The sequence below is a fragment of the Pogona vitticeps genome, chromosome 1 (assembly GCF_051106095.1).
Source record: "Pogona vitticeps strain Pit_001003342236 chromosome 1, PviZW2.1, whole genome shotgun sequence".
NCBI classification, from domain to species: domain Eukaryota; kingdom Metazoa; phylum Chordata; class Lepidosauria; order Squamata; family Agamidae; genus Pogona; species Pogona vitticeps.
Window position 1 is genome coordinate 49,040,705 of NC_135783.1, and position 27,812 is coordinate 49,068,516.

General features: G+C 38.4%; 1 protein-coding gene across 23 annotated transcripts in view; it reads right to left on the reverse strand.

The window, feature by feature from the left end:
* The window catches only part of LTBP1 (latent transforming growth factor beta binding protein 1), a 298,040-nt gene that overhangs the window by 23,022 nt on the left and 247,206 nt on the right, over positions 1 to 27,812 (reverse strand). For 13 of the 23 annotated variants that reach the window (XM_078383062.1, XM_072992314.2, XM_078383060.1 and 10 more), the window contains 10 exons: positions 27,593 to 27,715; positions 25,606 to 25,728; positions 24,828 to 24,953; positions 24,122 to 24,247; positions 21,135 to 21,278; positions 14,233 to 14,415; positions 11,547 to 11,633; positions 8,408 to 8,536; positions 2,232 to 2,372; positions 1,047 to 1,217 (listed from right to left, as the gene is read on the reverse strand). In XM_078383062.1, coding sequence (XP_078239188.1) covers positions 1,047 to 1,217; positions 2,232 to 2,372; positions 8,408 to 8,536; positions 11,547 to 11,633; positions 14,233 to 14,415; positions 21,135 to 21,278; positions 24,122 to 24,247; positions 24,828 to 24,953; positions 25,606 to 25,728; positions 27,593 to 27,715 — 1,353 coding nt within the window. Of the gene's footprint in view, positions 1 to 1,046; positions 1,218 to 2,231; positions 2,376 to 8,407; positions 8,537 to 11,546; positions 11,634 to 14,232; positions 14,416 to 21,134; positions 21,279 to 24,121; positions 24,248 to 24,827; positions 24,954 to 25,605; positions 25,729 to 27,592; positions 27,716 to 27,812 lie in introns of all 23 variants that reach the window. The other 10 variants (XM_072992302.2, XM_072992246.2, XM_072992234.2 and 7 more) reach the window with 1 other exon arrangement.

Below are 27,812 nucleotides of genomic sequence, written 5' to 3' on the forward strand. Positions count from 1 at the left end.
ATCACATACAGTGCTGACATAATTGCCATGTTCTGAATTTGCATGGATTCTCCTTTGTTGTCACAGCTTGAAACAAATTTATAATTAATTGTTTGAGAAACAATTAATTTCCATCCACAAAATGACAATTTCCCTCTATCCTAATCATGCTTTTCAATGCACAACTAATTAATAAACTTAACTTTGCAGAAAACACAAAATTGTTTTTCAGTGATAGATTTTTCCCACAGATATATTTCAGCTTTACAACTTGAAACAAGTTGCAAAGTATGGGAGTGAAATGGGTCATTGTAACAGAATGTAGAACTTGTGACCCGACAGATGTCATTGTACTCTAATTCTTGTTAGTGTCTGTCTACATGGCCGATAGTCAGGGATAATGACAGTTACTATCCTGCAGCATTTGGAGGACTACTTTTCTGCCACCTCTATTGTAGAGAAGCGATGGAGAAATAACATTTATTGAAATTGTTCCAGTGAACACACATTGACCAAACTCCTGCTGCTTAGTATAAAAAAAATCACACTAGAGTAGGTCCACTGAAGGCATGGGGATTTGGTGAGGCAATTTTTCCTCAGGTAACATTGAATCATATGGGTCTATTCCAACTGTTATTTTAGCACTGCAAGTCACAGTTAAAGTAGGCCCATTTGAATCAATGAGACTTACAAAGAACTTGACTCACTAAATGTCAGTTAATTCAATGGGTCTACTTTACTGTGATTTACTATGTCAAGCGACAGGATTTTGGCTTTTGACTTTGGAGTTCCACTAGAAGTAAAGGTCTGAAGTGCCTCAGTATGTGGAACAGATGCCAGAAGATTTAGGTTTCCACGTAATCACACAACTAGAATGACCATATAACTGAAGTAGCATGTGATCTCATGTGCAGGCAATGTAAGTTTGTATTGTACACACTGAAATTAAGAGTTTCTTGCAAACTGATCTGCAGTGTCAAAAGCAAACTATGCTTTTCTTGTTTCAGAAATTACATAACAAAAGATTTACAGTGGAATTCTAGTCAGGTCACTAATAGATGCCTTACCTGAGTCCTTCATGGGGCACAATGCACACTGCATGCCCCATGCTTCACCATATAAACAACAGCATTCAGTGTAAGTAGTCTGTTTTTCAACAAAAGGCCGGCTGCAAACAAAATCATCACTCAGATGTTGCCAGCAAAGATCCTGGTAGACATCCATTTCATCAGTTTGTTCTGTAGCAGAAGGCAGAGATATATCATCACTACAACTGTTTCTCTTATATCACAATTCAAAGCATAAGAAACTCTAATTTCCTAACTGTAAAGTGGGACCAATTTTCAAATTTGCAGAAAACAATTGTTATTAAATAAGGGGAACGAATTATTAAGAACTTAATGTATAAGAAGACAGATGACTTGCTGTTTGCTTAACTGAAAGTGGACAATTTGCAACTCCTATCAACACCAGCCAGCATAGCCCAAAGTGAGGGATTATGGAAGCTGTAGTTCAAAAACTTCTGAAGGGCTTCTACTGATCCTACTCCTCGTTTAGCCCGTTCTACCCTAGGTTTTGTGTCTGACCCTGGCTAATACCAAACACTTCAAAGAGAAAAAACTCAGTTTATTATAACAGCAGAAGTGAACTCCACCCCAAAGAACCCACAGCTCCTCTCTATGGCAGAACTGACTCAGATTATTTTAAAGTTGATGGTTCTGTTGGAAGAGTGTGTTTCTGCTGTGGGATCTGGGATTCTTGCATTACCCCAGTGTCACAGGAAAGAGAGAGCCTGCCACACTGCTGAAATAACAGAAACATCTTATCCCAGAGGATTTTGAAATGGAGAACATCCCATAATAATGAAATGAATAGGTAAATATGCATTGTGTATATAAACTCTACCCAGAATGCTGTCAGATATTTAAACCTTGGTGAAATATACAAAACATAAAATATGTTCTCAGTCTGTGGAAATATTTTTGTGATGCACCACACAAAAAAGAAGAGAACAGGGGAACCATCTGATGCTATTGATTTCTCTTTGTTATTCCAACCTATTTTCTATGCTCCACTAAAATGAACGAAGAACAATCCCTAAGAAAACATAGGGATGACAACTTCTCTCAAAGCAAAAAAGAACTTAAAAATGAGACTCCCCACCCCCACCATCCTTGCTTTGATCCTTTTCAGATTGTGCAGGCACTCATTCTTGAGCTTGATCACACTGCAATGAATGGAATAAGGCATACCACTGGACTCTGCTGGTCGGATGCATCTTTTTTCTGTTGAATCCAGAACCATTGGGTGTGTACAGAAACAGCTATAAGATCCTTCAGTGTTGATGCACTGGCCATCAATGCAGCTATTGGGGTCTTGACATTCATCTGTATCTGCTCAAATGCAAGTGAAAAAATATATAAAAGGAATAAAAATCCATGCAAGATAGCTTACAGAAAACATTTTCATTTCTGAGAAGGCCTTTTAAAAATCAATCAGCATTAAAACCAGCATTGTCATATATCCAAATGGAGAATGGTTCAAAGAATGTTCCATTGGTTGTTCTCATGCACAAAGACCATTAGAACATTGTTGGACTGCAATTCCTATCCCTAGCCAACATAACAAATGATAAGGAATGGTAGATGGAGTCTGGAAGACCACTAGGTGCCCATACTGTCCTAGATGGTGATTTGAGGGTTTGTTTCTTGCCCTGATTCACTAGCAAGCAAGTTTTTGGAGACAATTCACTAATGTTCTTTCTCTGCACAACAAAAATAGAAAGGTGGCTGATATGTTGGATCAAAAATTACAAACATATTAGCTCAAATTCTACTGGTTAGTTACATTGGCATGAGTTCAATGGCATAAATCACTGCAGAGACTTGCCACTAGTTAGTGACTGGCTGAATATGACTGGCATGCAATGAGGGACACAAGCAGTTACTTATTAACTAGTGGCAATTTGCCACTGTAATTTATGCTATCATGCTGACACTGGCATAATAATCCAGTAAGAGTCTGACCATTATCTTCCACTTTTATCCCTGTCTAGTTCATTTCCCAGGGAGGAAGCAACTACGCAACCTGAAGGAGTTAAGTGGCTTTCAATCAGGAAAGGAAAAGTTATTTGGAACCAAAGTGATTAAGTCTCTTCCTGTGGTTTCCTTTCATTATTTTATTCCACACAGAATGGTTTTCTGTTTTAACTGCAGAAGTCAAGGTCGTGACTAGGAATAATTTTCAGTCAAATGGCAAAAAGTGAATGAGTATGCAGTTTCAAGAGGCTAATGGGAGCACATTCACGAATTGCTATTCCATACTGCATATCAGCCCCTGTTTGGGGAAAAAAGTTGTGCTCTAAAATACCAATTTCCTCAAATGGATTTTTTAACAAGCAGAAAACCACACATACCAAAGAAGAGTTCAATAAAGAAGAAAGGGCTAGCTTTTGCACAGCACAATTGATGTCCACATATAACCAGATAAACAAAATTAGAGTAAGTACCCAAAAGACTTTTCTTCCAAAAATACTTATTTTATAAAAACGTAAAAAATTTCCCTGGTGGATTAGATTAAAGGCCATTGCCACTGTTTTATGACAGCAAATCCCATTGATTAAAGATGTTCTGTGTAAAGAAGTTTGAGCGACAGCTCTATGAAAACAAGGTCAAGCAAGACATGGTGAGTGCTGGATTTGCATTCAGTAAATGTGGATGCTGGGCAATCAAGGGCAGCATGATGAAGTATTTAAAAGTCACTGACAAGAAATTGAGCTGGGACCCCAAATCAACAGACATCACTGAGGGACCAACACAGTTGCACAATAGTGGAATATAGCTATTGAATGGAATGCTGAGTGCACACATTTTATGTTATAAGTGACACATGCAGCCCCTTAGTCACTTCTGTCTTAGCTGTGGCAATGAACCCATATGGGGCCCTCCTCATCCTATTATCTTTGTGTCACTGGTACTCTCTCTCTCTCTCTCTCTCCTAGCTACTATATTTTTACCAAGAGAAACCCATTCAGTACTGTATACTGAATAAGTACATACAGCTGTCATCTTTGCCGGCCTTCTGCAAGCAGGTGATGACCTTTCTCTTCAAATAGGCTTTCCCTTAGTGACTGCCTGTCTAAGACGGGTTTTAAATTTGGGATGCTTATTATTTCGCTGCTTTTAATCTTTTAATAATGCTTTTATTTAACATTTTAATGCAATGTTTATTTCATTTAGTTATAATATTTGAATAATTTATTCAATTTATTGTTTTAGCTATTGTTTTAATGCCTTGAGTCCTTTTATGGAGAAAGGTGGAGTGAAAATATTGTAAACAAACTAACACTTAGTTTTTCTTTCATTTCATTATTCTCTGGTTGCTTATCAGAATATGTAACTACCTCCTGACTCCATGGCAAACACTCTTTAATAATGGAAGCTTCTCTCTGCCCTTCCAGGGCTTCCCTTCACATCTGTGTTACATTCTTCTGTAAAAATCTGTAATCTCTTTTATCGATCCAATCATGTGACTGCCCTCCTTAAATTCCTATGCTATCTTCTGCAGGATTCCATGATTCAACACAAACTCCTTGTCCTGAACTTCAAAAACCTCCATGGATGTAACATCTTGCCTTATCTTTCTACTTGTATATCTCATCCATTCCCACCTGTGATCTCTCTAATCTAGTTGCTCCATTCTCCCAGGGTTTCTTGTTTTCTCCAAGTATCTAGCCTTTCTCCCCTCCTTTCATTTGTATCTCTCTCTTAGAACACCAGTGTTGTGCTACTGCCTTTACTTCCCTCTATTTTTTGCATGAATTCTGTAGCACAGTCTCCTAGTTCCCTTGCTCTATATTAATTAGTGATGAAACTAGATGAAATGGGAATCATAGGTGTTGCAATGATGTTCCCCTACTGTCCTTCCTCATGAGATCTGTATTCCATGCTCAGAAACCAAACAAGGCTACTAAAGAGAATACAGTACTTATTTCTTGTAAACTATATATATATAGTTTACACAACTAGAGAAATTTTCTACAAGATGGAAAGAAAGACATAATAAATCATTTGTTGCATTCCTGTTGCTCTTTTCATATACTGGAATGGGAAAAGCAGCCTGTTATGCATGTAGGCTCTTGCAAACCCATAATGAATGAATAAGTGAATTAAAATATTATTTTAAATAGAACTTCTTATTTAAAAAATACTCAAGGTACGCACCATCTCACAAAAGGCGTTCCATCCTGTGTGTAAAATAAAGGGAGATGCCTTTTCTATTTAAATGTATTAGAAGAGACAACATCTTTTCTGTGAGACAGCCAGAGAGAAAGGGGAATGCCTCTTCTAAGAGGGTATTAGAAGAGGCACTCTTTTGTGGAAATGTAGGGTTGGCTTTTCTAAAATGAACTTTTTCTCTTTGTTTTAGCATGTTTGGTGTGGTCTCTTCTAAGAGAGAAGAGGCATGCCCTTCTCTCAGAAACAAAAGGAGAGGAAAAGGAATGCCTCTCCTAAGATGACATGTGTCACAAGAATCAAACTTACTTTGCATAAAAATGTTTAGGGGATTACACTGTCTTGAGATAAGCAAAATACTATGTCTGTTCGGCCAACTTCTATGAACAGGGAACAGCAAAGCAAAGGGAATGCAATTGCAAAACCTTTGGCTTGTCGAGCTTGGTAAAAGAGCAAAAGAACTACGGAGGGATATACCACGAAAGAAAACCAGAAAGACAAAGGATGGAGCAAGACCACAGATAGCCTGAAAGGTAGAGAAAAGGTGTTTGTGTCAAATACATGTGTGGGATCCTACATGTAGGCTTATGTGAGCTTTAAATTATTTATTTACTTATTTATTTACTTATTTACTTATTTACTTATTTACTTATTTATTTATTTAATTCATATCCTGCCTATCTGTTCAAAATGACCACTCTAGGCGGCTTCCAGACATATAAACACAATGAAATGTACATATAACAAAAAAACAATATACTATACACAATAACAATAAGCAGCCAACAATAAGCAGTAGACATATTTTCAAGATGGCAATATAACAAAAAATAAATTAAAGAAGAAAAGGTTAAGTGTTATCTGCAGGGAAAGCCTGCTTAAACATCCAAGTTTTGAGATGGGTCTTTAAAATACCCAGTGACGGGGCCTCACGGAACTCTGGAGGAAGGTTGTTCCAGAGGCGAGGAGCCACCGCCGAGAAGGCCTGATTTCTTGTTTTTTCCTTACGGGCCTCCCTTGGTGTCAGGCTCCTCAGCCTCACCTCCTGACTCAATCGAGTTATACGGGTAGTTCTTGGTGGGAGTAGGCGTTCCGCCAAGTATCAAGGCCCTAAACAGTTTAGGGCTTTTGTACATAAGCATCAACATTTTGAAGTCGATGCGGAACTGAATGGGCAGCCAATGCAGTGTGGCCAGAGTGGGTGAGATGTGTTGGTATTTTTTCACTCCACTAAGTAGTCTGGCCGCTGCATTCTGCACCACCTGGAGCTTCCGCAACAGCCTCAAAGGCAGCCCCATGTAGAGCGTGTTACAGTGGTCTAATCTTGAGATTACGAGCACATGAACCAAAGTAGTGAGCGCCCCAACATCGAGATAGAACTGCAGCTGGGCTATCTGCCGAAGGTGAAAAAAGGCGGTACGGGCCACCGACGCCACCTGAGTTTCCATAGTGAGCGTCGGGTCCAGATGGATCCCCAAGCTGCAGACCCTATCCTTGGGGGCAAGAGTCACCCCTCAAAAAGAGAGGGAGTTTCCCAGGCCCCCAACTGTGGGGGCGCTCACCCTCAGTACCTCTGTCTTGTCCGGGTTCAACCTCAGCCCATTTTCCTGCATCCACTGCAGTACAGTCCCCAGGCAGCGCTGAAGGGACCGAATGGCATCTCCTGAGGTTGGTGAAAAGGAGATGTAGAGCTGGGTGTCATCAGCGTACTGGTGACACGAAGCTCCACATCCCCTGATGACCCCACCCAGCGGCCTCATATAGATGTTAAACAGCATTGGGGAGATGATTGACCCCTGTGGAACCCCACAATTGAGACTCCATGGGGCCGAAACACTCTCCGCAAGCTGTACTTCTCCTCCAAGAAGGAACGGAGCCAGGCCAGTGCCAGGCCACCAATTCCTATCTCAGAGAGCCTGCCCAGGAGGATACCGTGGTCAATGGTATCAAAGGCCGCTGAGATGTCGAGGGGGACCAGCAGAGACACTTTGCCCCTGTCAGCCTCCCTCAACAGGTCATCACACAGGGCAACCAATGCCGTTTCTGTACCATGGCGCGGCCTGAAGCCCGACTGAAATGGATCCAGGGCATCTGTTTCATCCAAGTGCTCCTGGAGCTGGTCTGCCACCACCCTCTCGACCACTTTGCTTAAGGAAGAAACATTGGTGACGGGCCTATAGTTGCCAATATTGTCCGCTGCCAAACTGGGTTTCTTCCTAATGGGCCTAATGAGTGACTCCTTGAGGGCAGATGGAAACCTGCCCTCAAGGAAAGACCCATTAATTATTACAGTGGCCCATTCCGTTGTTGTAGGCCTGAGCGACGGCATTAATAATCATGTATTCTCATCTGTTCATTCAATTCCTGTGTTCTTTGCTTTCCGTTAAGTTTCAGATTATAATCTCTTTAAGATAACAATTGCTGTTCCTGCATTTATAAATTGGTGTGCACTCTGATACTTGTAGTGTAGATAACCATATTGTAATATAAACATGAACCCAAAAAGATAAATCATCATCAGGATTATATTAAATAACATATGAATAAATTAAATGATGCATATTTTCAACCAGACAAAGCCAGCAGTAGTTGTAGAAGCTGCATCCTCATTATTTCCACCTGCTGCAAGCAAGCAAATTGCTGCCAATCTTATCCATGTGCAACCCAATGGCTGAAGTCTAATACTATAATTTATTCTTCAGTTCCACCCCAACAGGAGATTGTGAAGCCCCCTTGGGATATTTTTTGCCCTTAGGAAGCCGTTGGAGGTTGCAGGACAGTGGGCAGGCAATCTTGAATTTCCAAAACTCCCTACCATTGTTGTGATTTTGCTGGTGGTGGCAATGTCAGAAATTAAAGAATTCCCCCCTCCCCAATTCTGTAGATTGCAACGGAGCCTCGGGACCTTTGGTGATTAAATTTTCAGAAATTTTAAATTTCCAAAAGATCCCCATGACTGATGATATCATCAGCTTTATGTGGTATAAGTCATACTACTGGATTTCAGCCATTTTTTTTCTCTAAGCTGCCAAGGACAGTCTGGATGAATCACATAGAGAAAGCAAGCAGCCAGCTTGCATGTGTGAACTATCTGCAGAGTAGGTGAAAGTCAGAATACATCTTGTTCTCCTTTCCTAATATTTGTTTCCAGATGAACAGAGAGTGAAGGGGTACTTAATAAGCTGCATACTTACCAAAGCACTGGAGTTTGACAGGATCATAGTATGTGCCTTGTTTGCAGTAACACTCAAAGCCTGGCTGGGTATTCAAACAAAAGCCATTCTTACATATTTCTTGTCCAAAGAGCTGGCATTCATCAGCATCTGCGGAAAAATGATAATGGCATACATTTTAAAAAACCCACTTAGCAGCTCTGAACTTCCTCACTCAGGGGAGAGCAGACATTAGTCCTCAGCTCCCAGAAGCTCCAACCACTGTGACCCATGGTAAAGAATTTTAGCCCTAAACATCTGGAGGGCCACAAGTTCCTCAGCCTTGCCTGCTTCCTCCTCTTTCTCAGCCAAGGCATGTATTTTCTCTAGTTTGGGGGAAAGTGGCCTGGGAACGGGATTAACAAGGTAGAAATGGTGGGCTAGATATCTAGCCTCCGTCTCTTTCTTGCTGCTTTTCAAATTATTCACAATTTCCCTATGTTAAAGCCACCACCTGAGTCTTTTCAGACAATCACAAAGACTACAGCAAAAGACTTAGGGTGTACCATTGCTGAGGCTAGTGATTGGTACGAGAAACAATTCATAGTTCATGGTAAAATACAGTCTGTACTTGACAAACTTCTCTTTTTAACATTTAGAGTTGCCTGGTAAAGTTAATATTCAGGAGTTACCAACAGTACTCGCTGCCTCCACAGCAGCTATCTCCTGCTTTTTTATTTTATATTTCCAGATTTATGACTGCAGCTCTATATGGGTACAATTGTGCAGACTTGTGACTCAAATGTTTAGAGAATATTTAGTATATATCAATGGCCTACTACCAGCTGAATTGTTTTTATCAGTGTTGATGCCTTAGGCTAACATAAAGTCAGGTCTGTTGTATTTCACTACCACACAGACTCATTTGTGTAATGTCAGACATACTGCTGTCTATTTAGCAAATAAATATAGCAAGCACTTTACTTATTTCAGCACGGTCTGCTTAACAACTCCCATTTCCATGGCACACACAGTCCTGTTTCCACATACTGTATGAGTAATGATCCTCCAGCTGCCTCTTGCTGGTGCCAATGGGACTACTTTGGAGTTAGTGTTCGGAAGACGGCTATTTTTGAGAAGTACCTCATCATACTTTCACCCTCATAACTACATTTATGCTCTCTGCTTATGTTGGCTAAGCAGACACCCCAATTTTCTGCCCCTTTTCTTGCTCCATGTTGTGTGTGATTTAAAATCCTGCTGAGAATTGACCATTTGTTTTTGGTGCCTGCTCTGGAGATTCCAGTCATAGTGACTTCCTTTACACAATCATAACTATAAACATTACTGCATAGAATTCTAAAGGTACTTATCATTCTGGTATCTGGGGGGCTTTGATATAACTTAAACTGACAGACAGACATTTCTACAAACTTAGGGAAAATTGTTCTGTAGCTCTAATGCCTTCCATACAGTGAGGTTCATACTTAGAAGATGGAACTGACAGCCTGCAAAATAAATTATTAATAATATTTTACAGAAAAATATATTTGGGCACATAAGCTTTCAGTTTTATAAATTATTTCATACTCTTTTTTGCTGCATTTGTTTCCTTATCCATACTTTTTCCTTCAGTTTATAATGCATTTATTGTAATATTTCTTAAATGTATCTTGGGACTACACAAGGCTGGATCAAACCACTCAGGTATAACCCACTGTTTTAAATGGAATCGAATTACATTTATATCAAGGCAGTTTGGGAAGCTATGCAAGAAAAGATTTTCTGTATCTGCTAAATAGCTCTAAAGGCAAAATACTGAAATACTTAATTCTCCAGAAATGACAAATTGGCTATACAAATATTTTTGCAGCTACTCTTCCAGAAACTGGGCAGCTTTAAGTTCAATTTTTACAAACTGACATGCTAACAAAACAAGGATTTTTAAAAGTTCACATATCTGAAGGATGGCATATCTAGACTTGATGAATGAGAATCACATGCTTGGAAGGTGAAATGATGAATTCTAAACAGGTGTACCAACAATACTCATAAAAATAAATGCATGTGTAAACAAAAGCAAAAACAGTAATGGAAACTATTAAATGGTCCAACTGGCACAAACTTGCATAGAAGAAGACTGGCCTACTTAGAATAATTTAAAATTAGTTTTCAGCAGGATTTAATCAACAATACATTCCATATCATCATACAATAACAATATTTCTAGATTTATTATACTGGAGTTACAGGCAGATACTCGGATACTGCTCAGCCCTGTCAGGTCCGTGAGTGTCTTTATAAATATAGATGGTTATGTGTTTCTTTGTGTGAATACATGTAAGAATGGATATGAGTGTGAGGCAGGATGGATATGGTATGTGTCTGTATGAACTGGTGGACAGATATGGTGAGCATAGGCTTGTGTGCATTCTCTCCTTCCTATTCTTGACTCATGTTCTTAATAACTTGATTCAGTATCCATCTCTTTGTAATCATCTTGTGAGTCATTTCTAGAACAAGAGAACATGGTTCCAAGGGAGTGATTTTGTGTGACTGTGTAGTTTGCTGCCCCAGCACTCCTGAGCCAAAAGTTAATGTGTCCAACTTTTCCATATCCATGGTATGAGATGCTGGCTGCTATGATGGTTTTGTTTCCAGTGACATTTCTACGCTCTATCTCATAGGTCCCAGTGGAACAAGCCAACGCTAGTTTCTAACTCAGTTGCATTCAAAGGGATTAACATGTGGGTATTTTGTCCTTTATTTGATGTTTTTCTAAAAATTATTGTTGTCTTAGTTAACTTTATTGCATTGTTGTAGAGCCGGTTTTAATAGTTTTTATTTCATTTTATATGTGTTGTGAACTATCTCAGAGGTTCTGACCAAGCAGAAAATTTGTACACAGATTCACTCAATCAGAAAGAAGCTGCTTTTGGGGAATAAATCAACAGAACATGCTGATTTGTTTCAGCTAGTCTACTTTGCAGGTTTCGTGATTCAGAGATGCACACCAAGATGGGATTTTGCAGATACTTTCCAGACCAAGTTGAGGAATTCTCAATTTAAAAATAAAATAAAATAAAACACTATCACAGCACTATATCAAAACAGACTTTTAAAAAGCTCTCATTTATCTCAGGAGTTTTGAAACCATAATGTCTGTCCAACTGGCGCTCACCTTTGTAGGTCTGTGCAACAGCTCCATAAGATGACTCTTCAGAGGGTATGAACCCTTTCCCTTCTGGGCACAGTTCAGTATACTCAGCTATTAGGAGAAAACAAATCAAGAATTTGGATCCATACATCACAATGTGAAACGGATGGCAATTTCTGCATACTAATCGGCATATCTTAAAGCAGCACTCCCTTTTCCTACGGTTTAATTTTTCACCTCATATATCTTATACATTTATTTCTAACATTATACATCTTTGGGAACATGAACATGCATAAGACACTATTTCAGAACTCTTTACATCATTATACATCACATTGTTTTAATACTACTGAGTTACTTGTTTATAGATAATACCCATAAGAACATGATAGCACCGGTTTCATAGGTGCAAATGATGATGAACACAGATCTCTGATTTTCCACAGTCACTGTGGAACACCTGATATAACATAACATGATTTTTAGCTAGTATATTATTACTTAAAGATTAAACATACACTATTAAAAGACTACTAATTTCATAGAATATTAAAATACTACTAATTTCAAATCAGTTCCTCTCTCTCTCTCTCTCTCTCTCTCTCACACACACACACACACACAGAGAGAGAGAGAGAGAGAGAGAGAGAGAGAGAGAGAGAACTGAACTAAAACTTATTTCTTAACTCTCTGATACAGTTGGCGATAGCCTGCTTACAAAGGTCTTTATCTTCCAGTGGAAGGAAGGACAGTAACAATAAACCTCAATACTTGTGGAAAGGTGCTCCATAATTTGGGATCAGCCACTGAATAGGCCCTCTCATAAGGCCAGATGTGCCTGTGAGAGGACAGGACTTACAGAATATAAGAGCCCTGTTGGATCAGGCCAAGGGCCCATCTAGTCCAGCTCCCTATATCTCACAGAGGCCCCACCAGATGCCCCTGGGAGCACACGAGACAACTAGATCCCTGTCTCCTGATGCCCCTCCCCTGCATCTGGCATTTGGAGGTACCTTCCTTTTAAGCCTGAAGATTATAGATCCCCATCATGGCTTGTAACCTGTGTTGGACTTTTCCTCCAGGAATCTGTCCAATTCCCCTTTAAAGGCATCTAAGCCAGATGCCATGACCACATCCTGTGGCAAGAGGTTCCACAGACTAACAACACACTGGGTAAAGAAATATTTTCTTTGTCTGTTCTCACTCTCCCAACACTCAATTGGAGTGGATGTCCCCTGGTTCTGGCATTGTGTGAGAGGGGAAAAAAGCTTCCTTCTACCCACTTTATCCATCCCCTGCACAATTTAATACATATCAATCATGTCTCCCCTCAGGTCCCTTTTCTCTAGACTAAAGAGAAAAGCTGGATTCCGAAAAGTGTCCTGAATAGAAAGGAACTTTATAATACACTAGATAACTTTAAGCATATCTAGAATATTGAAAGATTTTGATTACTGAAACTCGGGTAAGTGATGTTCCTTTTTTTAGACAAAAGTTCCCACAACAGCCATGTTGCCTGGGTGACTCCAGGAGTTAACAGTTCAGGAAAACAGTATTTCAAGGCTTTGGTTGTCTGTTGCAAGATATTTAACAGTAAACATTCACTCTTCTTTTAATACAGTACCAAATTACTAAAGGGAGCCAATTTAGACATATTCTTTGATGCCACCTGGAGCCTTGATATGAGTGCCTTTAAGATAGGACAGCTAACACTTTAATCCTTTTCTTCTTAATTGATAAGTACCTCACAGGTGAGGACTATATTGACAAATAATGCAGGAAATGCTCTGGGATTGGGATGGTCTGATTCATATTATTTTCTGCTAACTACAGGAATCAATGTGAATCAGCCTGTAGTGTTCTCCCAAACCACACTTTTCTCCTCCACCACTGGAGCTTCTACTTTCCCCCCCAATCTAATGCATTTGTGTTGGTTTAGGCAGTGTAGTCACTTGAGCTGATTTCATCAGTGTAGCGGTCTCCTGAGTGGTACTTATCAATAAAGAAGAAAAAAAGAAGTTATGGTGCACTAGAGCAGCTGAAGACTTAAAGAAAAGGAAAAAAATGAGCAAGGAATCAGCAGAGGGAGGGGAGGAAACTGCAAACTGCTGGTTAGGACAACCCGCAGTGGTGTCCCACCTTGGCCCTTCAGATGTTCTTAGACTACAGCTCCCAGAAGCCTTCACCACCACCTCTGCTGGCCAGGATTTCTGGGAGCTGAAGTCCAAGAACACCTGGAGGGCCAAGGTTGGACACTACTGGAAGCTTTGGCAGCTTGTTAAGACAGCTTGTTAAGGTAGCTGTGCCTCATGCAAATCTGGAGGGATCCTGCACAGATAGTTTAACAAACTGAAAACAAGGTTTGTTAAATTTCCTTCTCTCTCTGTCCTGACTCCTGTGTGGCTGGCTAAAGCAAACTCACTCAGGGAAACCCCGTTTCCTGTGTGCAATTTCATAGGAAATTCATTCACATTTTTCTTGCTATATAGTCACATCCTCAAGTTTCATGGAGCTTAAATTGAACAAGTTTAGAATTATAGACTAAAGGTCCACGCCTATACTTTACTTGGGAGTAGTCCCACTGAACAGAACAGAACTTATTTCCAAGTAAGCATGTTAAGAATTACACTGTAAGAGACGTAAAGTATAACTGCATCACATTATGAGGTTATCAACAGAATCCAGTACACAGAAAATGGTCACTTACCGCTTTCAAGGACAGGACATGGGAATATCTCACAATTATCACCCCAGCCTGCACCTAAAGTGCAGCAGCATTCTTGTTTTGTAACATTGGATGTCAGCACATTATCACAAAAATTTGCATCATTTAGATTGTAGTAGCATTCCTTCTTCTCCTCTGCAGGGTCTTTGGTATCTACCGGTAAATCTAAGAACAATGAAAGATCCATCAGAGATTTTTAAAAATGAACAATACATTCAGAAATCAATGTGAAGTATTTTTTTTAAGTCCACATACAAAACAACCATTTCATATACCTCTGAACGATTACTATGACTGTTGAAATGGGTCTGTGTAAATATAATCCTTGTCTCACTTAATCAGTTAAGAGAGCAGATCCAAGCGGTGGAACAGCACATTTGCATTGCCCTCCCTTCCCTTTCTGTTTCTACAGCATGCAGAATCCCCAATGGCAGCCTTAAGCAATTTCCCTTTCAAATAGGATTTCGTAATTAATTACATCCCAATTTCAAATCATGCACATCATAGCTAGATACAGTGGGGTCTTGACTTGAGAACTTAATCCGTATTGGAAGGCGGTTCTCAAGTCAAAAAGTTCTCAAGTCAAATCTGCATTTCCCATAGGAATGCATTGAAAACCATTTGATCCGTATCTGCTCTTTTCCGTCCATAGAAACTAATGGGAAGCTGCTATTCCGCCTTCGACCACTAGAGGGGGATATTTTGTTTCTTTTTTTTCTTAGGTCAAGAAAGGTTCAGGGAAGGCAGGGAAAATACAGTCCAGGCAGTACCAGGCAGTCCGAAGACTGTCTCCCAATCCACTCTCTAAACGCTGGGAGGAGTGAGGAAGCAGACAGGCACCCTTTTCACTGGCCAACAGTTAACTGAAAGTTCACATTTTGCACTTTCCCTGCCTCCCATGTGGGTTTTTTTTTCAGTTCTTAACTCAAATCTAAGTACTTAAGTCAAGTCAATATTTTCCTATGAGAGCGGTTCTTAAGTCAAAATGTTCTTAACTCAAGCCGTTCTTAAGTCAAGACCCCACTGTATATTTGAGTAATGTTGCCCTTGATGTAACTGCAATCAGGTCTGAGGAATCAGCAGTGGAGAAAACAAGAGAGAGACCAGATGGAGAAATGAGTTCATGATCTCATGGCTCACACCCAATTCTCTAAGCATCATTAACGAAACATGGGCATTTTGAGATGTACCAGTCTTATCCTTGCACTTTACTAAAAATCTATACGAACATTTCACTGTATCTGGAGGAATCATAATATATCTCCCCCTTTATCATATTAGTTCCCTGCTCCATTGCTGGGTTTCCCTAAAAAATAGTTTGCCACGATATAACTGGAATCTATTACTTGGAGAAATGCAAATCACCCCGACTGATGGAAAGTGTCACGAAACTTCAGCAGGTCCAAAATGCAGTAGCCAGATTGCTGACTGGGGCTGGTTACAGGGATCACATCTCCCCCCCCCCCCCGCGCTGATAGACAGCTCCACTGGCTGCTGATCAGTTTCCAGGCAGAATACAAAGTGCTTGTTTTAACTTATAAAACAAATGGCCTGGTTCCAAGCTATCTCTAAGACCATATCTCCCATTATGAGCCAGCTCGGGTATTACGATAATCAGGAGAGGCCACCTTTTAAGTGCATCGTAAGACACAGGAGAGAGACTTCTCTGTTGCTGCTCCCAGACTCCCTCCCACAGGAGGCCAGATTAGCCCCATCTTTGCTGTCCTTCTGCAAACAAGCAAATACCTTTCTTTTTAGGCGAGCCTTCCTTCTGTAACTAAGATTTTTAGATGTAATGCTATGCATTACTGCTTTGACTGCATTTTTAGTACTACTATACTTCTGTTTTCTGTTTCTTAGAGTGGCATTTTAGAATTATATTTGTATATTTATTGTTCTTAGCTTTCATACTGTCTTTTAATGATGTAAGATGCCTCTTTATACTCTTCGGTCTTAGCTTCAAATATTGTCTTTTAATGTTAACCAGAGTTGTAACCTCATTGTTTTCAACTGTAAATATTGTATTTCAACGTTGTAAGCTGCCTTGCATCCTTTTCAAGGAGAAAGCCTGGGTAAAAATATTTTAAATAAATAAATAAATTGTTGGTACTGCTTCCAGACCAAGTCTTAGAAGCCCTTTCAAAATCCACTTTGAATTATGAAGTATAGTAGTACCTCAGTTTGCAAATGCCTCAGTTTATGTAATTTTTGGTTTACAAACCCAAATCCACAAGAAATAAAGCCCCAGTTTACATTGTTTTCTTTTTTCTCCTCACATTATGAAAGGGTTTTCCCAGGGTGCATTGCACCTATAGCACTGTCCCTTGAAATTTCCATACTACATAATGTCACGCACAACGGATCCGTTTTGCAAACCGAGGTACTACTGTAAGAGATTGCAATATGTTCCTGAGTGCCCAAAGCAGTGTCTGAAGAATCAGGTTTGTGACACACAAATCAGGCTGATAGCTAAACATTTCATCTACCCTTAGTGTATAAAACCTCAATGATAAATCTTGAATTTTTCAAGTCTAGTTAAAAAAAATCAAGCAATACGGGTACGCGTTTCACATATCATGTCTAATGAATGTAATGAAAAAAAAATTCCTGAATGTCATGCCCCCGAACCTTACATGTTAGTGTGCTATGGTGCTGATATATTATCCCAGTGGTAATGCAATACCATTATAACCTGCACTGGCACTTGAATACCTATTCTGGGGGGGGGGGGCATTATCTAGTCTCATATGAAATGCACTACTATGAATCTGACCATGGGCCTACAATTAGGATAGGATTATCAACAGCACAGTTTGGGTTGGATTTACATGGTAACTTGTGATTCCCAGCTAAAGGAATATAAAGAAAATACAATATCTGGTTTCATGATATATCTTTGGTCAGATTGATGCAAAGGGTCTTGTCAAGGGACCAAGCAATGTTTGAAAAGACTCAAACATTAAATTTGCTGGGGACACGCACAAGACAGTATTACAAAATTCTTTATATGTATGGCAAATTAAAAAAATAAATATTAGGGCAGTGTTTTATGTTAAAATTAACATGGGTAAAATATATATCAAGGGCAAAGTACGTAAGCAAAGTATTTATGCTAATACATCTTTAAATGTTGTACATATGACAATGAAATCGTACTAACTCCAGTTCTCTAATGTGTGTACTCTGTTGATTAAAAATAGGTGAACACACATTCAATGCCAGCCATTCGCAACCTTATTTTAGCCACAGCTATAAACACAATATAAAAGAAATACAGACCAAATCAGACGGTATAAGTCACATAACAAACCTTATAAGGTGGTGTGAAGAAATGTCAATGGTTTGCTTAAAATGTGGAAGTGACCCCCAGGGGGCCATATAGCTCCTGTTAAGAATGGCTGTGCATTTCTCAGTAAGGACAACTGTGAAGTACTTTAAATTGACTGGCACAGCACAGAATCTGTACACAGAATAGGTCTGTCTCTCACAGAAAGGGTTGTGACTCAAATATGTACAACCCTTTTGGCTCCCACGGTTACCCTTTACGATGGCCGAAGGGCTCCACAAATTCCCAAGACACAGACACATCCTCCCTCTACATTACCATCACACCCTGTGATAACCACTAATGGGAGAGTTGTTTACGTCTGCTCCTAGAAGAGATGGCTAGTACTTGGATTGTTCTGTGCAAGAAAGGCATCCACTAAAAGCCTGTTGTCTTATGTTACTTTATTTTGCTTTAATGTAACCCAAACATCCCACCCTACAGTCCTTTAGTAGGTTTTTACAGAGTATTTATATTTCATATAAATGTTACCAAACATTTATATTTGTCTTTTTTCTTTTCAGAAGAATGTATGTTTGTGTCAAACAGACAGGCAGAACTACTCAAATTTAGCAAAGACACACCCTCACTTCAAGTTGATATTTTGCCAGTGTCAATAAGAGTGCTGCGGAGACTCTATTTATCTTTGTTCGTCTAGTCTGTGGTCTCTCTTCATCACATAATACCAATTTTCCATAATGTGCTGGATTTAATAAATTACAGCATCTTTTTGCTGTTACACATTGCCCAATAAGAACCAAATGAAGACTATCGTGTGTCCCAGAAATGAAGCTAACCTAAATTGATTCTCTTAAGGTGTGAGGGGACTCAGTACCTCAGCTACTGAAATTTATATTTTCATTGGACATGGGCCATACACTGAGAGGAACCAGAGCCAGAATCTTGGAAGTGCAGTCCCTCTATCTCCAAACCACAAGAGTTCTTTCTGACACCACATTCCAAGGAAAAGAATGCCAAAGATTTGAGCCAGCAGAACAGAGAAATAAACTCATTGCAAAAAGTGAGAAAGCCTAGTAGCACTTGGCAATTTTATATCAGCACAAGTAGGTCTGATTTCATTTTGTCAGATGTATGAATTGGTATCAAAAGAAAAGACCGAATCTTTTAAACAACAACAAAAAAAAGCCAAGGTATCAGGCACAAATTAATACAGAGAACAATCACTGTGGGTATGGTTCTGTTAGTTTTGCTGCAACAGACTAACAAGGATGCCCCTATGGAATCTGAAACTTGCTGTGATTATTTAATCCTAATTTATACTTTAAATTTCAGTTTCTTCTCCCATTATGTATCCACGACTGTTAAACAAGCTGTTTACACAGCTGTGGCTGAGAGTTAGTCAGGTGGGCCTCATGAATATTTGGAAAGTAATGAGACACAAAACCTTTTTTAAAAGAAATGTGCACTGACTGAGTTGGGTCTAGATGTTCACAATTCTGTTAAGATTATTAAAATCTTACTAGATAGGTTTGGAAGTGGTTTGATTAAGACAGCAAATCATTTTGCATAGGTGGATACTGTGAGGTAAGCTGTACTTTGCTTAAGAATTTAAACAATTATTAATTTTGAAAGAAAGATCACAATTCTCTAGCTCCAGAACAGAACTGATTACAACAATCAACTTTATATTGAGGTGGGACGCACTATTATGTCAGTAAAAGGAAACTAAAAACTCTCATGGTTTGTCACAAAGAAAGACAGCAATGACAAACTGTTGGAGAGAACTTAGTTTATTAGGCAGACTACTGATAGGTTTGATGTGCAAAAGTTAGTTTGTATTAGTTTTGCATGTGGCACTGATATTTCTCTTCTTCTCTGTTTTTACATTAATCAACAAGTTTTTATCTTTAAAAGATATGCACAAAAATCGTATTTCATAAAATTAACCATTTATATATTAATTTTTTTAAAAAAGCTTACATCTCTTTATGTACTTCTTCCTAATATTTACATTTTTATGCATTTGATATGTTTTTGAAACCCACCCCCCAAAGCAGCATAAATTTAGGAGAACTGAAATCTGAGGGCTCATTGTGTTTGAATCTGCATATTCATTTGGAAAGAACAAATCAGGATTGTTCACTGTAAAACGGAAACAAAATAAAATTCTCAAACAATCCCAGGTCATCTTACATCACCACATGATCAAATAAACATATTGCTTTGTAAAACAGATTATTCTGGGATTGGTATAGCATGCTCATTTTGTAAGGGCTTGTCTACAGTGTGAAAGGACAGGACCACACTGGGGCCAAAAAGGGTCACTAAGAGAGCCAGAATGCCACTTGGTTTAATCTTTGCCCACAAATGGCAAACAGACCTCAAGTCACCCTATTCGGTCTGCAGCGTTTGCCAATATTGTTAAGCAGTTTACATATGACAGCCATTTTAGGATATTGGCAGATTAATCACTTCCTCAGCTCTGTGGAGGGGCTGAGAAAATGAAAAAAAAATTAAGTGTGTATTATGGCAGTGAATATTCACTGCACCACCTTTAAAAAATAAAGGACCAATGGAAAGATTCCTCCTGGATGCTTTTGTTTGCTTTTCTCTTAAAAGTCTGGTTGAAAGTTTGCCCGCAGCAGAAAACAAGAATATAATGACAAACTTTGTAAAAAGTTTAACTTTCCAAGCGCCTTCTTTACCAGAGGTGCAAGTCTTCAGTATAAAGGGACATTTTTTTTCAATGGTGGTCTTCCATTGCTTTCATTATTGTTACTGTATTTTTGTATTATATTGTAATTGTATTTATTAAATTTATACCCCGCCCATCTAGACCGAAGTCTACTCTGGGTGGCTATTAACTGTATTAACTGTTAGTAACAGATAGAATCAAATACATGTACACAAGGCTTAAATCTGAACTGGATGAAAGGTAGCATAAACCTTTTTTAAATACATAAATGAACAGATTACTCTTGGATGATACTCCTACACAAGATAAGTCTCTCATCTTGGAAACATTTCTAATGATTTTGAAGAGGCAGCAGCTATGCTTAACTGAATTATTATTGAGAATTTTATGTTATTCTGGCACACAGGGAAGCTTTGGCAGTTTACTTGGTATTCTGTTGGCTTTCTAAAAATTTCATACAGTGAAACTAATTATATTGAATTTTTAATCAATATTTTTGTGTACTAGACTTACATTTTACGTAAAGCTGTTGGACAAGGCAGAAAATATAATACATGCAGAAATAATAGGCAAAACGTGTATGAATGCCAAATAATCCAATTAATACTATTTTAATTTATGGATTGCAAAAACTGGGCATGCTTTTAGCAGGTAGACAGCAAAAATAGGGACTGAAATTCTATTAGTGTACATTCAAATTGTGAAATCAGTGATGAAAACATTAAAAACACTAACAGCCACTGACATTTATTATTGGTGTTGCTTTTAAAGTTTTAAAAAATGAATAGTAACATAAAAATATGCTATTTGTGTGCTGATTAAAGGCTCAGACTCTTCTAATGCTACATCAGACCAAGAATTGCACCTGACCAACACTTATGTTAAGAGTCAATGAAACATTACCTGGTGAGGTGCGGAAGCGGCACTGTCCTGTCATTGGGTCATACTCCTGGTTTTCATCCGAACACAGGCACAAGAAGGAACCTTCCACATTTTCACATAGGGCTTCCCCACAAACCCCACTCAGCATTTCACATTCATTCACATCTGGGAAAATGAAGCACATAATTGATTCAAATACCTCTTTCATTAAAAGGGATTTAGTGTATAGGCCATCTGTGTGCCAGTATTGTCAAATGGAAAACTAAGAAAATTTATTTATTAAAGAGATTTGTAAACCACTGTTCAATTTGCCAGAAGTACCAAAATGGATCACAAGATCATCAGAAAATACAATAATGATTAAACATGCTATGAGCGGACAAGACAGAACTATACTATGCTATTCAGAGTTAAATTATGAACCAAGGTGAAGGCAGGTCCAAATATCTGTAAAACATTTTATCTATATGAACTATACAGAAACTCCTGCATTTAAATCTATTACGCTGTTATAGCTTATACCAAAGAACTCAATAGGTTTGTACTTTTAGGGGATGAAACATTTCAAAATGATAAATCCAGAATGTACAAACCCCAGATCTCTTTACAAGAGGCTATGAAAAGTTTCTATTGCAGTGTAAATTTATGATCACATTAATAGATCTCCACTGTCTGGATGTTTTGTAAAACACTTTTATTCCTAAGCTTTGCACAACATGCTTCATAATTACAGAATACTGTAGAGTTCACGGAGACTTGCTCCTCAAACTAACTATGTAGTCCATTTTGAATTTGGACTTAGTGCGGGTTCCCCCCAAGTGTGATAAGCCAACAGGATGCCCCATTTTATGTACGGTCTAATTGAAATTGTGGCTCTAGCACTGGAACGATGGCTTGATTAACTGGAAAGCATGGCTCTAAACATGACACTAATTTTAGATTAGTGTCAAGATTCTAAAACAAAATGTATGATAGGTAAAAAGAGAAATGTCTGGAGATTTGAAACAACAGAAGCATTTGCTAAATATTTGTTCAAACAGCTCCTGTAATAGCTATGAGAAACTATGGCAAAATCTGTAAAAGTGTATCAGTTGTGCCTGAAATCTAGTACCTCCTCATACTACAGTTTGTTTTCCTTTAGGTTTTATGTCAACATTTTGGCTTGTTGCTGATAGATGAACATGTTTTCACACAAGAAAGGAACACATCATGCTAAAATAGAAATGGGGAGGGAAAGAAAAGAAAAAACAGTGACCTCTTAAACAGTGCAAAAACACTGCACTGGACTTACTTCAAAGCATAATTGACACTGCTACCTTGACTGAATTAAATGGTTGCGATTCAGAATTGCACCCTGATTCACTAGAGCAAACTACAAGTGGATACCAAAAACACTGTCTGGATTGCTGCTGCCAGTCACAAATGTCTGATGCTGTGATAATGCACATTTCACCTAGTAATTTCTTGCCTTGCCCTTATTCATTCCAAAAGCTTCCTTGAGCTTTTCTGATTGAAAAGGTCATATCTAACGTATCTAACAATGGTGAAAAGAAAGGCCACAACACTGTGGCTATATGTTTGGCACAACAGTTAAACCATGAAAGGAGGTTTTCTTTTAAACCTAGATAAGTGTTACCTGCACATTGTTAAAAAATACACACATAAATACACTCTCTGACTGGTTTTCTTCACAAATATCAGATTTTTGGCTAAAGCTGAGAATTGCTATCAGTAACGTTTCTTATATACTGGCGGGCACAGGACTGTGCCTACGGAAACTGTACATCATATTTATTAACAGAGAGAGGAGCCTGGCTTCTCAGATAGTTTCAGCACATGGCATTATTTATGAGATAACTTGTGTGGATAAGACTTAAAATCTTTCTGAAAAATCTCTATTCATCCATGGAAATCAGTTCAGTAGTAATACTGTACATTCAAAATGAGAACAGTGAGGTGCCTTTTTTTCAGTATGATTTTTTCTTTTATGTCATGATCTTGGATTAGTACCTTCTGAGGATAAGAGCTTACTGCAGTCCCAATTCTCATGATTAAATCAAAAACACTGGTAATTTAGTCAATGCTGCTAATTTCGCTAAAGTTTAATAATAATACCAGTGAGCAGATCATTCCCCTCAGAGGGCTTATGTGTGAGTTGAACTAACCATCACCTTTCTGTGACATTAAGTCAGCTTTTTGTCTTCTCCTTGTGCACCCTGAGGATTTTGATTTGTTAGGTTTTCATTTTCCAAGGGGCATTTTACATTAACAGGGCTTTACCTATGGGCTGCTCCATATCCTGCACTGCATTTGAGCATTTCAGCTCATTTTTGGAGTGGAACAATAGACGTAGAGTGGGGCGTTATAGTACCACTCATTATTTGGATGATTATCTTTTTTGTAGTGAGTGGGGGTTGGGGACATATAAATTTATTCTAGAAACATTCCAGGACATGGCAAAAGAGTTAGGGCTACTGTTTGATGAGGGGGAGAAAAATGGAAGATCTGTCCACTGTATTGACATTCTTGGGAATTGAATTGCTCCTCAAACTAACTATGTAGTCCATTTTGAATTTGGACTTAGTGCGGGTTACCCCCAAGTGTGATAAGCCAACAAGATGCCCCATTTTATGTACGGTCTAATTGAATTCAGCTGCATTCCAAACTGAAATGTAGGACAAAATATTCAAGCACAGTTTTGCTTCAGTTGTTGTATAAGGATCAAGCTGGCTATTACCTTTCAGATAAAAGGATCAGCTTTCTGCCTTTTATCTGAAAGCTGCAGATCTGGGCTTGCAAGTGAACCCTTCAGATCGTGTCATGGTGTGCTGGAGCCCTTCTAGTTTACTGGTTAACCTAGCTGCACTAATAATATTTTCCATTATGCTGCTAAAAAGCATTCCCTATTTCATTTTCAACATGTTTCCAGGTAATACAAATAATAAATAAAAAAATGCACAAGGGATCAGTTGAAAACCTATGCTGTTGATAAAAATTTAATGACTCACCCACACAGCCTCGGTCATCCTGTAGAAACTGATAACCCTGATAACACAGACAGCGATAGGAGCCAGGAGAATTTTCACAAAAACCATGATCGCCACAGACAGTGCTGTTGGCACATTCATCCACATCTGAAAATAAGAACATACATCAGTATCAAATGGATAGAATATAAAGGCAAGATTAATAGTTCAGAGGAATATGTGCAAAGATTTTTCTTAAAAAAATCCAAGTATAGTAGCTGTATATTTAGAACAGATCATAGCTGAAGTAGCTAGGTATTAAAGGTTGATTAAAATAAACAAGGAATAAACATTTTTTATACAAAGAAAAGGTAACAGTGGTAATAATACACATGGGCAACGTCAGACTTTATAATATTATGACTAAAAGAATTAAGAAAATTGTATCTCAAAAGATAATATTATGGTGAACATTTTACACTACAAGCATTTACCCATTTGATGAAATAAGTGATGCACTTCACTTAAATTTTGTAAACAAATCTTAACATGTTATGTTTACCTGTGAATGTAGCCAACTGGATTTGCATTTTCAATCAATTATTATCTGGCTTCACTCCAATATACTACTATCAAATTAAGCTAAAAATCCAATCCATACTTATGGAATTAAGTGGGATGTACTTCTGAGCAAACATGTATAGGGCTGTTTTATAAATGCATTGTTTCAGTTTTTAGTCTACTTTACCTTCACATGAGTGGTGATCTCTAGAAACAGTAAAACCTTGTTCACAAATGCAATAGAAAGAACCTTCTGTATTTAAGCACTCCCCATGAGGTAAACAAAGATTGGATCCTGCACATTCATTGATATCTGCAAAAGTCATGGAAACAGAGACCAAAGGTTTATAATTTTATTTTGGGCTTGCATTGCTTAGATTTTCTAAAGACTGTGGTTGTACATCTTACATCCCAGTGAATGAAAATCAGTAGCAGGTACATCCTAACAGTAAATAGGTGGCTACAGATATCACCACAAAGGACAGAATATGAGAATTGTAAAGTGTGTCGATTTTAAGCTCTTGATTCAAAGCGAATTCTTTAGAGATGACTCATATCTAAGAGTTCTATGAATGTTGTGTCAGCAGAAGAAATACAAGGGGAATACTTGTGCAGGTATTAAGAGAATAAATAGCATAATAAAGTCATAATTGATGCTGAAAGTGCTTGCTCAAAAAAGTGGGCAAGAGAAATCAAAGTACTGGGTTTGAAACTTGCACCAGGATGAAAATGGTGCAAGTTTCAAACCCAGTACTGCTAGTATAAAGCAAATGGAACAAGCTTTATACCAACAGAATTATGCAACTGGATACATGCCAAGGAGATGTTTAGCAGGTGTTACTTCTCCTGTTGTGATCCTGCAGTTACAGGACAAACCATATCTTCTAAGCTTTTCTTGGAATGCATTAACTGAAAAGGAATGGAAATATGCCTCTTATTATAATAATGCTATAGCCAGAGCATACCTTGACAACCCCTGCTGGGTATTAATTGGAAGCCTTCTGGACAAGTGCATTCATAAGAACCTTTAGTATTAACACAGTTCCCTCCAAGGCAAACATTGCTGTCTTCCAGGCATTCATTAATATCTGAAATAAGTCCAATATCAACAGATGGTTTTAGAAGATATTAAATTAATAATATCATACCAGTGTTCTCTCTATTAGAGAGTCAGAGATACAAATGGGGCAGCTTAAGAAATAGTAGTTCCTTGGCTAACGCAAGAGGAACGGGACAGCATTGTGTCACTGAAATATTATCTACCTTCAGTAGAGGGGAGTGTAGCAGATAATCAAAATAAGTATCTGTTGCAGTAAGATTCTGCCTTAAAGGTCAGAATCCTATTAGTTACTTACACTGGTGCATGTCCACTGGTACAAATTTCAGTAGCAAATATCTACCAGTTAAGAAGTTTGTATTTACCATCACATACCACATTATGCACCTGCTGTATAACAAAAAAAAAATATGGATGCTGGCTTCTTAACTAGCAGCAATTTCATCACTGGGATTTATGCTGTTGGACTTACACCAGTATATGTAAAGTAATAGGACTCCGGCCATAGAATAGAATAGAGGAGTAAACTCCATGAACATCAGTATGAGACTATTTATACAGCTCTTGAACAAGAAGGAAAATAATACTTAATTTAAGATTGAAATACATGGTGCGGTATGAAATTTTGTTCAGATGAAATGCTCATGGAGAAAAAAAAACTTCCTACAAAATTAACCCATTGATTTCAATATTATGTTTCATGGACTGATGTCCTTTCATTACTATACTGCCTTGGAAGCATGAAGTACAATGTTAAGCATATCTGCAGCTTGTCCCTGCCAGGGCGTATTATGGCAACAAGGCTCATCCACTTTCCTGTACCCAGCAAATTGACAACCACCCGAACCCCCTTTAGTACTGTACTGTAATATAAAGGTTAACTTGCAAACAGGGACACCTTCCTCTGAAGTATCCTTGTACCAAGTCAGGCAAATAGCCAGCGTTTCTCTTCACTGGTGCTTAAATTTTTTGAAAGCATTTTAAAAGATAAAAGGGCAACTCTCCCCTTAAAATCCCTTTCTCAACCCACCACTTTACATATTAAGGCCTGTCTGAAAAAAAAGGTCTTTCCTTGCCAGCCTGATCTTCTGTGGGAGGAAGTACCATTGCCCAGGAGCAACCACAGGAAAAGCCTTTTCCCATGTCCAGACCAAGTGCCCTTATGAGGGCGATGAGAGGAAGACTGAGGTAAAGCCTCTCCTGAAGATTTTAAAACCCAGAGAGGTTGGCATGGAAAGAAATGGTCCCTCAGATAGCCTGGACCCAAGTTGTTTGGGAATTTTGCCTCCAACCGAGAAAGTAAGTCATAGTGAAGTTTAAGAGAGGAGGGATAAGAGAGAAGGAGACAAATGTTGAGAGCATTATAATGAATAATTTAGTTTATGTAAACTATATTGAATCCTACTCCATCTTGTGGTAACTGCAACATGCATCTTAATGTCAAAAGAGTGGAAAATTATGTGACAGTCTTCATATGGGAAAAGGAATGTGACTGTTGTCCCGACTGATCTAATGGAAAACTCTGAAACATAACGGAGAATTAAATATGAATTCACATGTCCTAAATGCTAGTAATGTGTGTAACTATGAAAAAGAAGATTTAATACACATCTGATGGGAGTGTACTAAATTCCAGGAGTTTAAGCGGATTGATCAATGGGTATAGTTTTAAAAATAAAATGTTGGCATATACTATTTGTATATGTTGTGGGTTGTATTTTCCCCATAATCCTCCCCCCCCACCTATATCTCTATCAGAGCAAGAATTAAGCAAACATGGTTAGAAGCCACAAAAACTGAAATTTGACCAGTGTTCCTGGAATAGCATTTGACAAAATATCACTTGACTGAATCCTTTCTGGAAAAATGGTAACAGTGGAAGTTACACTCGGTACCTTCACAGTGGTCTTTTGTAGGTGACAACTGGTAACCTTGGCCACAGATACATCTATAGGATCCAACTATGTTTCTGCATTGCCCATCTGTGCAGAGCTGCTGCTGTTGACATTCATCTACATCTGTAAATGATAAGAAAAGTATTGGAAAATACTTATATACTCCTACTTCCTACAAATATTGAAAATGCTTAAAAAACTTACAAGGATTTACAATGCA